This window comes from Anastrepha ludens, chromosome 5, assembly GCF_028408465.1.
Source record: "Anastrepha ludens isolate Willacy chromosome 5, idAnaLude1.1, whole genome shotgun sequence".
Lineage (NCBI taxonomy): Eukaryota > Metazoa > Arthropoda > Insecta > Diptera > Tephritidae > Anastrepha > Anastrepha ludens.
In genome coordinates, this window is record NC_071501.1 from 105190073 (window position 1) to 105202231 (window position 12159).

Consider the following 12159-nt stretch of genomic DNA (forward strand, 5'->3'; position numbering starts at 1 on the left):
TCGAGCGGTGCCAGATATTTTAAAAAAAGTAGTTTTAATAATTAGGTATTGGGTGAAAACTTGAAATCAAGAACTTCTTCAAAAATTATCAATAATATTATATTTATGATTATACAAAGGCACAAGATTAATCAATGTACTGATGAATTCTCCTCATAAGCAATTAGGTGAAATAAAATGAAAAGTACCAAAAAAACATTAATTATTTTAACATGTATTACAGTTTTACTAGCTCATGGCCAGTAATTTAGTAAATCAACAATATTCAAGTCAAACCTGTATTAAAAAACCCTAAAATATCGTTAAAATACAAGCAGAGCCCTCAATCAAAAATGAATTAGTTAATTAAATTGTGTCTCATTGTTAAAACGCATTTCTCAATATTTTAAAAAGTTTTCAAAATACATTTTTTCTTCCATTTTGCCATTTGGCTATTTAATGTGTAATTTTAATTTTTTAATGAAAGTTTTTCATTAATTATATTCTTCTTCTTAATTGGCGCTATAACCGCTTACGCGATTTTGGCCGAGTTTAACAAAGCGCGCCAGTCGTTTCTTTCTCGTGCTAACCGGCGCCAGTTGGACACACCAAGTGAAGCCAAGTCCTTCTCCACCTGATCTTTCCAACGCAGAGGAGGCCGCCCTCTTCCTCTGCTACCACCAGCTGGTACCGCATCGAATACTTTCAAAGCCGGAGCGTTTGTATCCATTCGGACGACATGACCCAGCCAACGTAGCCGCTGGATCTTTATTCGCTGCGCTATGTCTATGTCGTCGTAAAGCTCATACAGCTCATCGTTCATTAATTATATTAGATATCGAAAAAATATGGTACTGTTTATATTTTTTAATCAATTCTCTAAGAATTGGTAAAACATTTTTATAAACCGTTGGTCGCTTAAGACCCGGCTCATTCCGGTATAAATAACTAGTAGCTCTGAACTTCACGAAAGTTTCAAAAAGCCACACCAAAAGCTAAGAACAGTCAAGCCAAAAAGACAAGAAATTGAGATTAATTAATTTACGGATATGCCATATAAAGGCAAGAATGATAGAATACAACGTAGTGTAAATAAGTGCTCTGGAGTACATGATTCGGCATAGTACTTAATAGGGAGAGAGAGAGCATACGGTTATTGCGCTCGCCCACGGTGTGTAGAATACAGAAATTAGTGCCAAGGCGCATTTATTGAAGGTGGTGGCAGTAGACCAGCAACAATGTTTTGTACGTTTGATTGTCACGGCAAGGTAGTGGCGAAGTAGAAAACAAAAAATTAATTCGCCTTGTTTTATTCTATGCTGACAGCTACATGGACACAGTGAAAGCAAAACACTAATCAAATGATTTACACACACCACTTTTAATAGATTCGCCTTCGTTAATGCCTTCCGAAAATCGCACCTTTTTGCGATTTTAACAACCGTTGACATCAGTGCTGCGAATAAACAAAAGAAAGGAAGAGAAGTTATCACTTCGTTTTGAATATTCAATTAATGGCTTGGTAATATTGTCATTTTAAGATTTGTGACTTTTAAATTAGGCAAACTAATAAAAATGAAATGTTATATATTCTAAAATTTCTTGTGTTTAGTCGTTTCCATTGCTTTCGCTTACTTTTCTTCTTAATTTTGTCTCTTTATCCACAGCATTGACGTCACCGCAAATTGGAAAGGCGCAATCTTGTATGCTATTGGAACTCGTTTAATCTTATAAGAATCTCCGGTTTAAATGAGGGCATGTAATCATGAAGTTTTCCAGTGCAATTTAATAGAAATTTCCAGTTAAACTAGGTTTAAAAGTCATTTCGCAGGGTTAAAAGAAATTTAAAAATGTATACCTTTAAACAAGCCCTGAAAAACTGAACTCAAGGATAGAAGCTGGTAAACTCTTAAAGAAGGGTTGAAGGATTTGACAGCTGTGGGTGGTAGGTTTTCTTTCAGAGCTGTGCAAAAGGAAAGTAATCGCCTATTCTAGAAAAGTACGGTAAACATTTGCGAACTACAAATTTCTAGTCAAAATAAAACCAGAACTTAAAAATATTTGATATCTCCCAAAAAATTAGTGCAATATTATTCTTGGTCTTCAGCCTCATATCCGTGGCTTTTGTTCACTTTTTATTATCTGTATCACAGTTATACAAAAAAAATAATATTTCTTCTATATCAAATAATTATTTAAATAAAACACTTAACAGATAATTCTCATTAGCACTGCGTCAATTGTTTCAACTATTTGTTTTCTTTGAAAATTTTTCAAAGTCTTTGAAAGTAGGTATCCTTAAAAGTTAGTATTGAATGACGATAAAGCTACTCTCGGTAGCTCATTAGTTCTTCTTTTTCTTCTTCTCTTGGCCCAGTCCTTGCGATTCCTGATATTGTCGCACCAATTGTTCTTGTACATCTGGCAGGCAAGGGGAGTATCTGGAGTATTCCATAGTGAACTCGCCTTTGCCTTGTGTGCTGGAACTGCAAACCAAATTTGCGTTTAACATTTGAAACCTAATGCAGCCTCCTAGTAACTTACCGCAATTCACCCGCGTAACCGAACATGTCATTCAATGGCACTTCAGCGTACACAGTGAACCAGCCTTCTGCACCATCCGTGCCTGTAATAATACCGTGACGTTTACTCAGTTGGCCCATAACGGCACCTTGGAACTCCTCTGGTGCTGTTACCTCCACCATCATTATGGGTTCTAAAATTTGCCAAGAACCCACTTGGAACACTTCTTTCACTGCACCATGTGTTGCCAACATGAATGCCAGCTCACTGGAATCGACTATGTGATGACCACCATCTTGCAGGCGGAAACGTATGCCAGATAGTCTGTGGCCAGAGAGCATACCACGTTCAGCCATTTCACGGAAACCCTTCTCCACACCAGGCACAAATTGCTTGGGCACATTTGTACCCATGGTCTCGTCGACGAACTCAAGCACGGTGTTTTGGCTCGCTGGCAGGGGTTCCATGATGCCAATTACACGCGCATATTGACCGGAGCCGCCAGATTGTTTCTTGTGCAGGTAATCAAATTCGCAGGGACTCACCAGTGTTTCACGGAAAGCTACTTTTGGTTTGCCCAATGTCACTGGGCAGCCATATTCTCGTTCCATGCGTTGAGCATAAATCTCCAAATGTAATTCACCTGAAAGTGTTTTTAATAAATATGAATGTGCAAAACTAAAGATGATTGAACTCTTACCCATTCCCGAGACGAGTGTTTCTTTTACATCAGAATCATAAAAGAAATGGAAGGTTGGATCCTCCTTAGTGAAACGCGCCACAGCCTTAGCGAAATTGTCCCTGTCTTTTGCGTTACTTGGTTTGATTGCCATGGACACAACAGGCTCTGGCACGAAAATGGACTCCATTGAAATATTTCCTTTGGGATCTGTAGTGAAGGTATCTCCTGAAGCGCAATCAACGCCAAAAAGTGCAAAAATATCGCCTGCATAGACTTCATTTACATCCTCCATATTATTCGAGTGTAAGCGTACCAAGCGCGCTACACGCACTTTCCTATTGGTGCGAGCATTGTAGATGTTGTCACCCTTTTTCAACATGCCTTGATAACAACGCAGATAGGTAAGTTGACCGAAGCGACCAGCTTCCAATTTGAAGGCCAGACTAAGAAAAGGCTCCTTGCCATCACGCGCAGGATTGAGTATAATTTTTTCAGGCTCCTGCCCTTCTTTTTCCACAAAAGCAAGATTTTCAACCTCCCCTGGATTTGGTAGATAATCGATAACAGCATCAAGTAGTGGCTGCACACCTTTATTTTTCAGTGCAGTACCTACCATGACGGGTGTAAAACTTCGTTTGATGCATGTGCGCCGTATGGCATTCTGCAATAGGTAAAATTAATTAATCTTAATTAAAAAATGCTAACTCGTTTTTTATAACTTACCTTAATATCAACCTCTGTCGGTGTCTTTTCTTCCAAAAACAATTCCCCCAGAGTTTCATCAACATTAGAAAGATGTTCAATTAGTTCCTGGCGACGTTCAACCGACTCCGCGCGCATGTCTTTTGGTATCTCATCATAACGTATATTCATACCGTGTGTGCCCTCGAAATAAATTGCTTTCTCAGTTACCAAATCAACAATTCCCTTGCAGTCACTCTCCACCCCAATCGGCAGTTGTATGAAGGCTGCATTATGATTCATTTTGGAACGCATATGTGAAAGTACACGATAAGGATTAGCGCCTGTGCGATCAAGTTTGTTAATGAAGGCCAAACAGGGTACGTTATAACGCTTCATTTGCCTATTCACAGTAAGCGTTTGACTCTGTACACCACCAACAGCACATAACACTAGCACAGCACCATCCAATACACGCAATGCACGTTCCACCTCCACTGTGAAATCCACGTGACCGGGTGTGTCAATGATATTGACGTTGGTTCCCTTCCAAATCGTGTATGTAGCTGCAGATTGTATAGTTATACCGCGTTGGCGCTCTAATTCCATTGAGTCCATAGTAGCTCCAACGTTATCCTTGCCGCGCACTTCGTGCATTTGTTGAATACGCCCGGTATAAAAGAGAATGCGTTCGGTAAGCGTAGTCTTGCCGCTGTCAATATGAGCTGAAATTCCAATATTTCGGATTTTTTCGATTGGCTTGTGCTCAGCGAATTGTATGTGAGTGCAGAAACCACACTATTAATTTTAATTTAAAAGAGAAAAAATAAAACACGAAAATTACATAACCTACGATATCCCATAAGAAACCTATAAGAATTCAATGAGTTAACGTAAGAATACTTACTTGCTGCAATGTTTTAAGCGCACCAATGCGTTTAGGCAAGTTGGAGGTGATAATCCGAGTTAAAATAGTCATCTTTAACTAATTTTTATTGGACTTGGATTGTTGTTGGGTACACTCAACGGCTTTGGATGAAAACAAAAAGAACCCAAAAACCCCTTCAATACATGCTTCACAACAGCTGTTTTTGGGGGTAGTGAACGAATATGTGCAAAAAAATGGGAGGCGTAAAAACACAGTGTGATGCTGGAATTTAGAAATTTGAAAGAATAGAGTGTGTATTATGTGAAAGCAATGTTAAAAAAAATTAAATACAAATTAAAAAATATAACAGAGAACGTAATCAACGCTCAGATTATAATGCGAAAAAATGTAAGTTATTATTTCGATACGCTGGGCTTGGTGCAATCCACCGAATAGTCTTACAGCCAAACAAGAAAAATGTATGCGCTGAAAAAAGAGAATATCATCTAGAGATTCAAACCAGGGATGGATTAGAATAATAATAATCCAACTAAGCTTTGCAATGCTCTAGACCGAGTAAAAGGTCTATGTTCCTTAGAAATGCGTGCAAAATACATGCGACGTATGGTAAATTTGGGGATAGGTTCCACAATTTTTAAAAAATCGTTAAGATGAAAAAACTTTAAATATTTTAGCCAAAAATCGTGCAAAAGTAGTAATAATGAAATCCATATTACATAAGTAGTTATGTAACAAAAACAATTTACTTTTATTACAAAAAAAATTCAAATGCTAAGAACGAAACATATAAAAATTCAAATTGAGATTAGGAATAAAAATCCATTTTGCAACTGTTCATCGCTAACTGATAGCGCATGCACGTTTATTACGGATTGGACCAAAATTGCTATCATCAGTAGAAGCTTCAGATACTCTCTCAGATATGTCCAGCCCATCTGTCCGATTTTAGTTAAATTATTAACGGCTTCTTTTCCGTTGTAACAAAGGTTGTTATTAGCCATTGCTTTTTGCTTTTCGAGTTGTTTATAAAAGATGGCTCAAAATTAATCACCCTATCGGACATAGTATTCATATTTGACTCTTGTGAACTAGTCAGCTGCAGTATACAAACAGACATGGAACATGTAAACGTCAAATAAAGATTTTCATCACTCAAAATTATTTTTGTTCTCAGTAAAAATAAAATTAAAAGCAAAAAAAAGGATGATTCATTTTGCGCCACCTTTACTTGTTATCCAGCTAAACGTCACCTTAAGATAACGTTGAAATTTTAACGCACAATTGGACTTGGTTAGTTCTAAAATGCACTTATTGCTCTTACACGAAATTTTTTTACTGAATATAGTAAGTCATACTTTTATGTATTACGTTTTGTTTAGAAATACATTTTTTGTTTTGAGATTCGTGCAAGAACGAAAATTTCGTTTAAAAAAATGTATTAGTGAACCATGTTATTTAAAAATTGTGTAAAAAGAGAGTTGGGTACACGTGACAATCTTGTTTTTGTACAACTGCCAACATTTTGTAAGAATTCGCCTTATAAGGAACACGTCAAGTCGAATTCAAATAAGGTGATATCGATTTCTTGTTATTTGATGGCTTGATTGATGAAGTAACCTGATTTTGTTGTTGTTGTTGGTTTTTGTATACCAACTGTTTGAAATTTTGACATTCATCCAACAAATTTCAAAAACAAAATACATGTAAATTTCACCTGTTATCATCTTATCTGTACTCGCCTTTGAACACGTGTTGTTATTTCTTGCCGATAGTTTGTTGTTTTTTATTGGTATAATGTAGGCAAAACGTCACAGCGGTCCTATGCAACCCAGCGCATTATCAAGACATTTACCTTCCAATTGCTGATTTTACCCAAAAAGCCAAGAATCTTGTGCGAAAGATGTTTGAAAAAAGTTCTGCTTCCAAATATTAGTTTATTATTTTTTTATTTTCTCTTATGCAATATATATTTATTTTTCACGTAGGTACAGTAGGAAAGTTTAATTCATAAAGGGTGTTTTTTTTAGAGGTTAGGTTTTCAAGTTGGCACTACTTTATTCGTAGATGGTCTTTTTGACAGCTGTCACTTGATCTATGCTCAGTTTGGTCATAGATAACTAGATGTGAAACTTATTCATTTTGAGAGAGAGCGCGCGCATGAGGACGGTTCAAAACTTGGCAGCACTCACACATTATGGGATTTTGAACAGCTGATAGGCGAAATGGCAGGCTGCCAGAAGAAACGCGCCAAAAATAACAGACGAAAACAGTTCGTTTTTGCTTAATGGAGAAATGACGTGTTAAAATGTTTATAATTATTTGTCTTAAAATTAATTCAATTGAAATGTAATAATTTGAATTTAAGTGAGTTTGTAGAATCCAAAGCTCGTTATATCCTTTTCGAATTCTACTTTTAATTAGTCTTATGTACATAATGTAATTTTATTGAAAACTGTGTGTTGGTTTATGTAAATTTGTATATACGTAAATATTCTATGGTTGAAAAGCGTAGGTAAGGGAACTGAATTTCTGTTTAAGATATTTTACAAAAATTAAAGGTAATCTGCTTTAACTTATTCTGTTCGTTGTTTGAGAATTTTTTTTTGTTACCCAATTTCTGTGTTATATTAAAAAATCGCAATAAGTCATGTTTTTAATTATAACTTATGTTTTTCGCGTTCATTACTTTATTATTATTAAATTACTTTTGTATTTCAGTTTTAAATAATTTCATTTACATATAAATTTTTAAATTTTTTGCTTATTTACGTACATATTTCATACGGATTGTGCTTATTTTTAGTATATGTAGCTGTTTACGAGTGATATAAGGTTATTGGGCAACCGCACACTAAATACTAACCTCAATGATGGTGTGGAAACTAAAAATTCCAGACCTTTGGTTCAAAAATACCCAATTCATGTTTCTACCGGTGTGGCAATATTGGAAAATGTTATAAAAAATGCACATTTTTCAGCGCTCTCACGAGAAAAAGAGTTTCACATCTAGTCATCTATGGTTTGGTTTGCCATTTCATAATGAATAGACTTACACCTGAACAACGCTTGCAATTCATTGAATTTTTTCATAAAAATTCGTGTTCTGTTAAGAAAGTTTAAAGTCGAAAAATTTTATTCAGCGATGAAGCTCACTTTTGGTTGAATGGGTATGTCAATAAGCAAAATTGTCGCATTTGGAGTGAACATAATCCACAAGCCATTGCTGAGACGCCGTTATAAAAAAATAAATAATTGGCGCGTACACTTCTGTTAGGTGTTTGGCCGAGCTCCTCCTCCTATTTGTGGTGTGCGTCTTGATGTTGTTCCACAAATGGAGGGACCTACAGTTTCAAGCCGACTCCGAACGGCAGATATTTTTATGAGGAGCTTTTTCATGGCAGAAATACACTCGGAGGTTTGCCATTGCCTGCCGAGGCAATATTCATAAATATAATATAATATTAAAGTTTACAACTATTAACAATGACATCTGGCGAATACAAATTTCATGTATACGACGGCACTCAACGTGTTAATTTATACTGCTAACAAATATTTTATTTTCATTTATGTGAAAACCAACGTTAATATATAGTAATTTTATTTAAAATTGAAATACATTAAGTCTCAAGTACAGTTATTGACAGTTAACTAATATTAAAAATATGTTCATAAAATGTCATCTAAAGCTAAAATAGAGCTTAAGGGGTTACATACGTCCAGCAGCGCCAAAAAAGCGCTAAAAGAAAAACTGTTTTTAGAAGGGATAACAATAGAAATAAATATAAAATAATTTTATACATTGTTTATTAGTACTTAAACTTTGTAAAAAATTTATTTTAATTTTCTTTACAAAAATTAGTAATAAAAAATCACATGATCCAAAGTACAATGAAAAAATTAGCTCCACGGTCTGCATCATTTCTCCTTTAAATGTTGATGGATCTGTAAAAAGTAAACAAATTCTTCTAAAATAAATAAATGGCTGTCGAGCTGGATTTTTGAATTTCGAAAAATTTCTCAATTTACGGCATTTAAAAAAATATATGCGTTTTACGATATAAATGTCATATTTTAATTATGTTTATAAAATTGTTTAATAAAAATATCAAAAATCAAATCTATAGAGAAAACACTTTCGAATATTTAAAAAAAAACCGCATAAAAAAATATTGAAAACTGTATGTTATCTTGCAGACCGTGCCGGGAAAAGTACTTTCGAGAAAAACGAGTTTAAAGTTTGAGGTACTGGCGCGCGCGGACCGCTCTTTACCTAGTTAATGGGCTGTAGAAGCTTTAATATTGGGATTTTCCGCATGAAAATTTCACAGTATATTCTTAAGATACTATACTTTCGAAATATCGACGTTTTGAAAGTTCTGGACGTATGTAACCCCTAAAAATATAATTGCAACATATTTTAAGTGCCTTCTAGTCTTTAATTTTCCTAAAACAACATATGGACTACACAAAAAAAATAAATAAATGCGAGAGTATTTTCTTTGGCAACAAATACAGCTTGACTTAGCATTGTATACACACACAAACACATATACACATCGAGATTTCGTATAAAAATTTCTTCCATCGTCAACTTAAATTATACAACTAATTTTATAAATGTAAAATTAAAACTAATCAACAATTCATTCTACACAGATGTGCATGCACACTATATGGTATATAAAAATGTATATAAAACCACTAGGAAAAAACAAATTTTAAATAAACACCACCCCTTTTGGTCTTAATGCTTTAAACAGCGCCTAGGCCTTGTTCCTTTAAATTCAGTAGACTAGAAAACCGAAATGAGATTGTCTTCGAAAGATGTTTTTCAAAATCAACACTATCCAAATTATCGGGTATGCAGGTCTTATTCGTCATATCCAAATACGAGCGTCCATGTTTTACTGGCACCGAGTAGTGTGCCGCCATTGTATCATCGCCGCCACCATCACCACCACCTTTGCTGCTATTTTGACTATTCGACGTGGTGCTAGCGGCGCATACCGACTTACGTGTATTTAGCGGGAAGCGTAAATCGTTCGCATAACGTAATACCTGCTCCGTGGCAGCATTTTCAGTGAGTGGACGCGGTACGTCGTAACCAGGTGGTGGCTGTTGAAATTCCATGCTAAATGTGGTGGAGAGTTCACGGCTACTCGGACATTCTTGTGTGTCGTAGCACATTTTTGGTGGTTGCCAGAGATGATCTAACGAATCTGGCTCGCCCCACTGCTGCTCCAAGCAAACGTTTAAGTCTGGCTGCGAAGTGTTGGCCAATTTGGCTTCATCCAAACAATACATTGGATTGGAAATAGCACTCGACTCCATTTCTATATATTTGGCGTTATTGCCGAGTAGCTTTTCGAATTGTGAAGCGAGATATTTAAAGGATGGACGCGAGTTCGGATCATATGCCCAGCAAGTGCGCACAACGGAGTAACTGTGGGGGATGAGAAAGCAAGTTTTTTTACAACACTGAATTACGGGTATGCATTTTTATGTACGACGAGTTTGCTTGCTTGCATTTTAATTCTTATTTTTATTATTCAATTATTCAAAGTCTCACTTCACTCATTTTTTACTCACATTTCTTCCGAACAATTGTCTGGTCTTTCCATGCGATAACCAGTTTTTAATAAATTATAGAGATCCTGCGGTGGTATGCCAGGGTAAGGCGAGGCACCCAAAGTAATTAGTTCCCAACAGAGCACTCCAAAGGCCCACACATCCGATTTGGTGGTGTAGACATGATCGGCCAGAGACTCAGGAGCCATCCACTGCGTAGAAAACGAGCAGATGTATTTTTATTAGAGTAATATTTTTTTGTGTTTACTTCTATAAATAATATTTATATACAAACCTTCACCGGCACCCTATCACGTGAACGCTTCAAATAGGCATCGTCTTCGTAGACGTCGCGTGTGAGTCCGAAATCGGATACTTTGCAGATTTTCCCGTCGGCGAGTAAAACATTGCGCGCAGCCAAATCGCGGTGAACCAACTGAAAAGAAATATAAAAATTTAAAGGCATTTAGGAATGCCTCTTTTAGAGTAGAAAAATAGAACTCGTTTATGCTATCTTTAGAACAATCCGTCGCGATAGTTCGTCACCCTGAACGGACTTTGGCAAGGGGATGGGCTCTCATGTCTTCTCTTTAATATTACCCTTGCAATTATTGTCAGGGACTCTGTCGTAAACACAAATGGAACTATTTTGTTTAAATCGGTTCAATTGCTGGCTTACGCGGACGACATAGACATAATCGCTTCCTCGCTGCCGAGTTTAAAAGAAGCTTTTGCAGGTATTGAAAGAGCAAAAAAATGTATGGCTTTAGAAATAAACGAAACCAGAACTAAAGCGTTAGTTTCAACTTCATCGGACTCTGTCAGACACAATGTGGGTCAAATTCTAAAACACAGTGACTATGATTTCGAAGGAGTGAAGGAATTAAAATACCTTGGAGTGATCATTAATTATGACAAAAAAATGTCTGCAGAAATCGGCCACAGAATCCTTATGGCCAACCCCTGCTATTTTTCGCTGTGTGAACACCTAAAGAGTCACCACCTAGACAGAAAAAGAAAGATTTCACTGTTATGTAAAGTAATTATTATTTCCATCTTGCTATGCGGTAGTGAAACGTGCACACTCAGAGATGCGGATAAGCAGAAGCTGCAGATTTTCAAGAGGAGAGTTCTGCGAAAAAATTTTGGCGCGTTATATGATAAAGGCGAGTGGCAGAAACGCTACAATCGAAAAACTATATACGCACCCATCTGTGATAACCACAATCATGATCAACAGATTGAGATGTGCAAGTCACATATTGTGGGCTAATACGGGTTATCAACCTGAGCAAATACTCTTTGGTAAATGCCACAGACAGAGAAGAAGGGACCTCCCGCCGCTTAGATGGATTGACAGTGTAGAAAAAGACGCAGGCTTAGTTGGATTTCGAGCATGGAGACCTGACCAGGGTTGTCCAGCCAACAATGATGATAATGATGTGTTATCTTCTACACTGAGAGCATGCCTTTAAATGACAGATCTTACGTTTCCAAACGCATAACAACGAGAATTTAAATGTGAAACTCCGTCAGACTGCTGGAGAGCATTCAAGTTTGAAGTTTTCTACTTTCTACACCAAAAAATATACCACAAAAGAAATGAAAACGTCTCACTACCTTATTAAGCATTTAATGTGAATGCAAATTTACTGATTGGTCTTTTATGAGGACGTTCACTAGACGCGCTGTTCTAGCCAAGATTTCTTGCTTCTAAAAAATACTCCTTGCAGTTATTAGATTTAATTTTGTTCACATCACTTATCAGCTTCTGAATATATGCTCCATCTAAACTGCTCTTAACTTCAGTACCGCCTCATCGCTTTGGTGCAAG

The 12159-nt window shown here is 36.4% G+C and overlaps 2 protein-coding genes across 2 annotated transcripts in view; both read right to left on the reverse strand.

Annotated features, from left to right (window-relative positions):
* Positions 1–2079: 2079 nt before the first annotated feature.
* On the reverse strand, positions 2080–4947 carry LOC128863803 (elongation factor G, mitochondrial). Its single transcript, XM_054103156.1, has 5 exons — positions 4773–4947; positions 3908–4663; positions 3203–3845; positions 2524–3145; positions 2080–2465 (listed from the first exon to the last, which is right to left on the reverse strand). Exons 1-5 carry the CDS (start codon positions 4842–4844, stop codon positions 2324–2326), a joined length of 2235 nt encoding a protein of 744 aa, XP_053959131.1. The 5' UTR covers positions 4845–4947; the 3' UTR covers positions 2080–2323.
* Positions 4948–8243: 3296 nt separating this feature from the next.
* Positions 8244–12159, reverse strand: part of LOC128864131 (proto-oncogene tyrosine-protein kinase receptor Ret) — a 52576-nt gene continuing 48660 nt past the window's right edge. The window contains exons 7-9 of the mRNA XM_054103648.1: positions 10621–10761; positions 10347–10537; positions 8244–10200 (exon numbers count right to left, since the gene is read on the reverse strand). Of these exons, the coding sequence (XP_053959623.1) occupies positions 9510–10200; positions 10347–10537; positions 10621–10761 (1023 nt within the window). The 3' untranslated portion in view covers positions 8244–9509. The remainder of the gene's footprint in view (positions 10201–10346; positions 10538–10620; positions 10762–12159) is intronic.

Coding starts and splice junctions, on each gene's coding strand:
- LOC128863803 (XM_054103156.1), bottom strand. CDS start 4,844: ATGACTATTTTAACTCGGATTATCACCTCCAACTTGCCTAAACGCATT. Junction 4,664..4,772: donor CGCTTAAAACATTGCAGCAA/GTAAGTATTCTT, acceptor TAAAATTAATAG/TGTGGTTTCTGCACTCACAT. Junction 3,146..3,202: donor AACACTCGTCTCGGGAATGG/GTAAGAGTTCAA, acceptor AAACACTTTCAG/GTGAATTACATTTGGAGATT.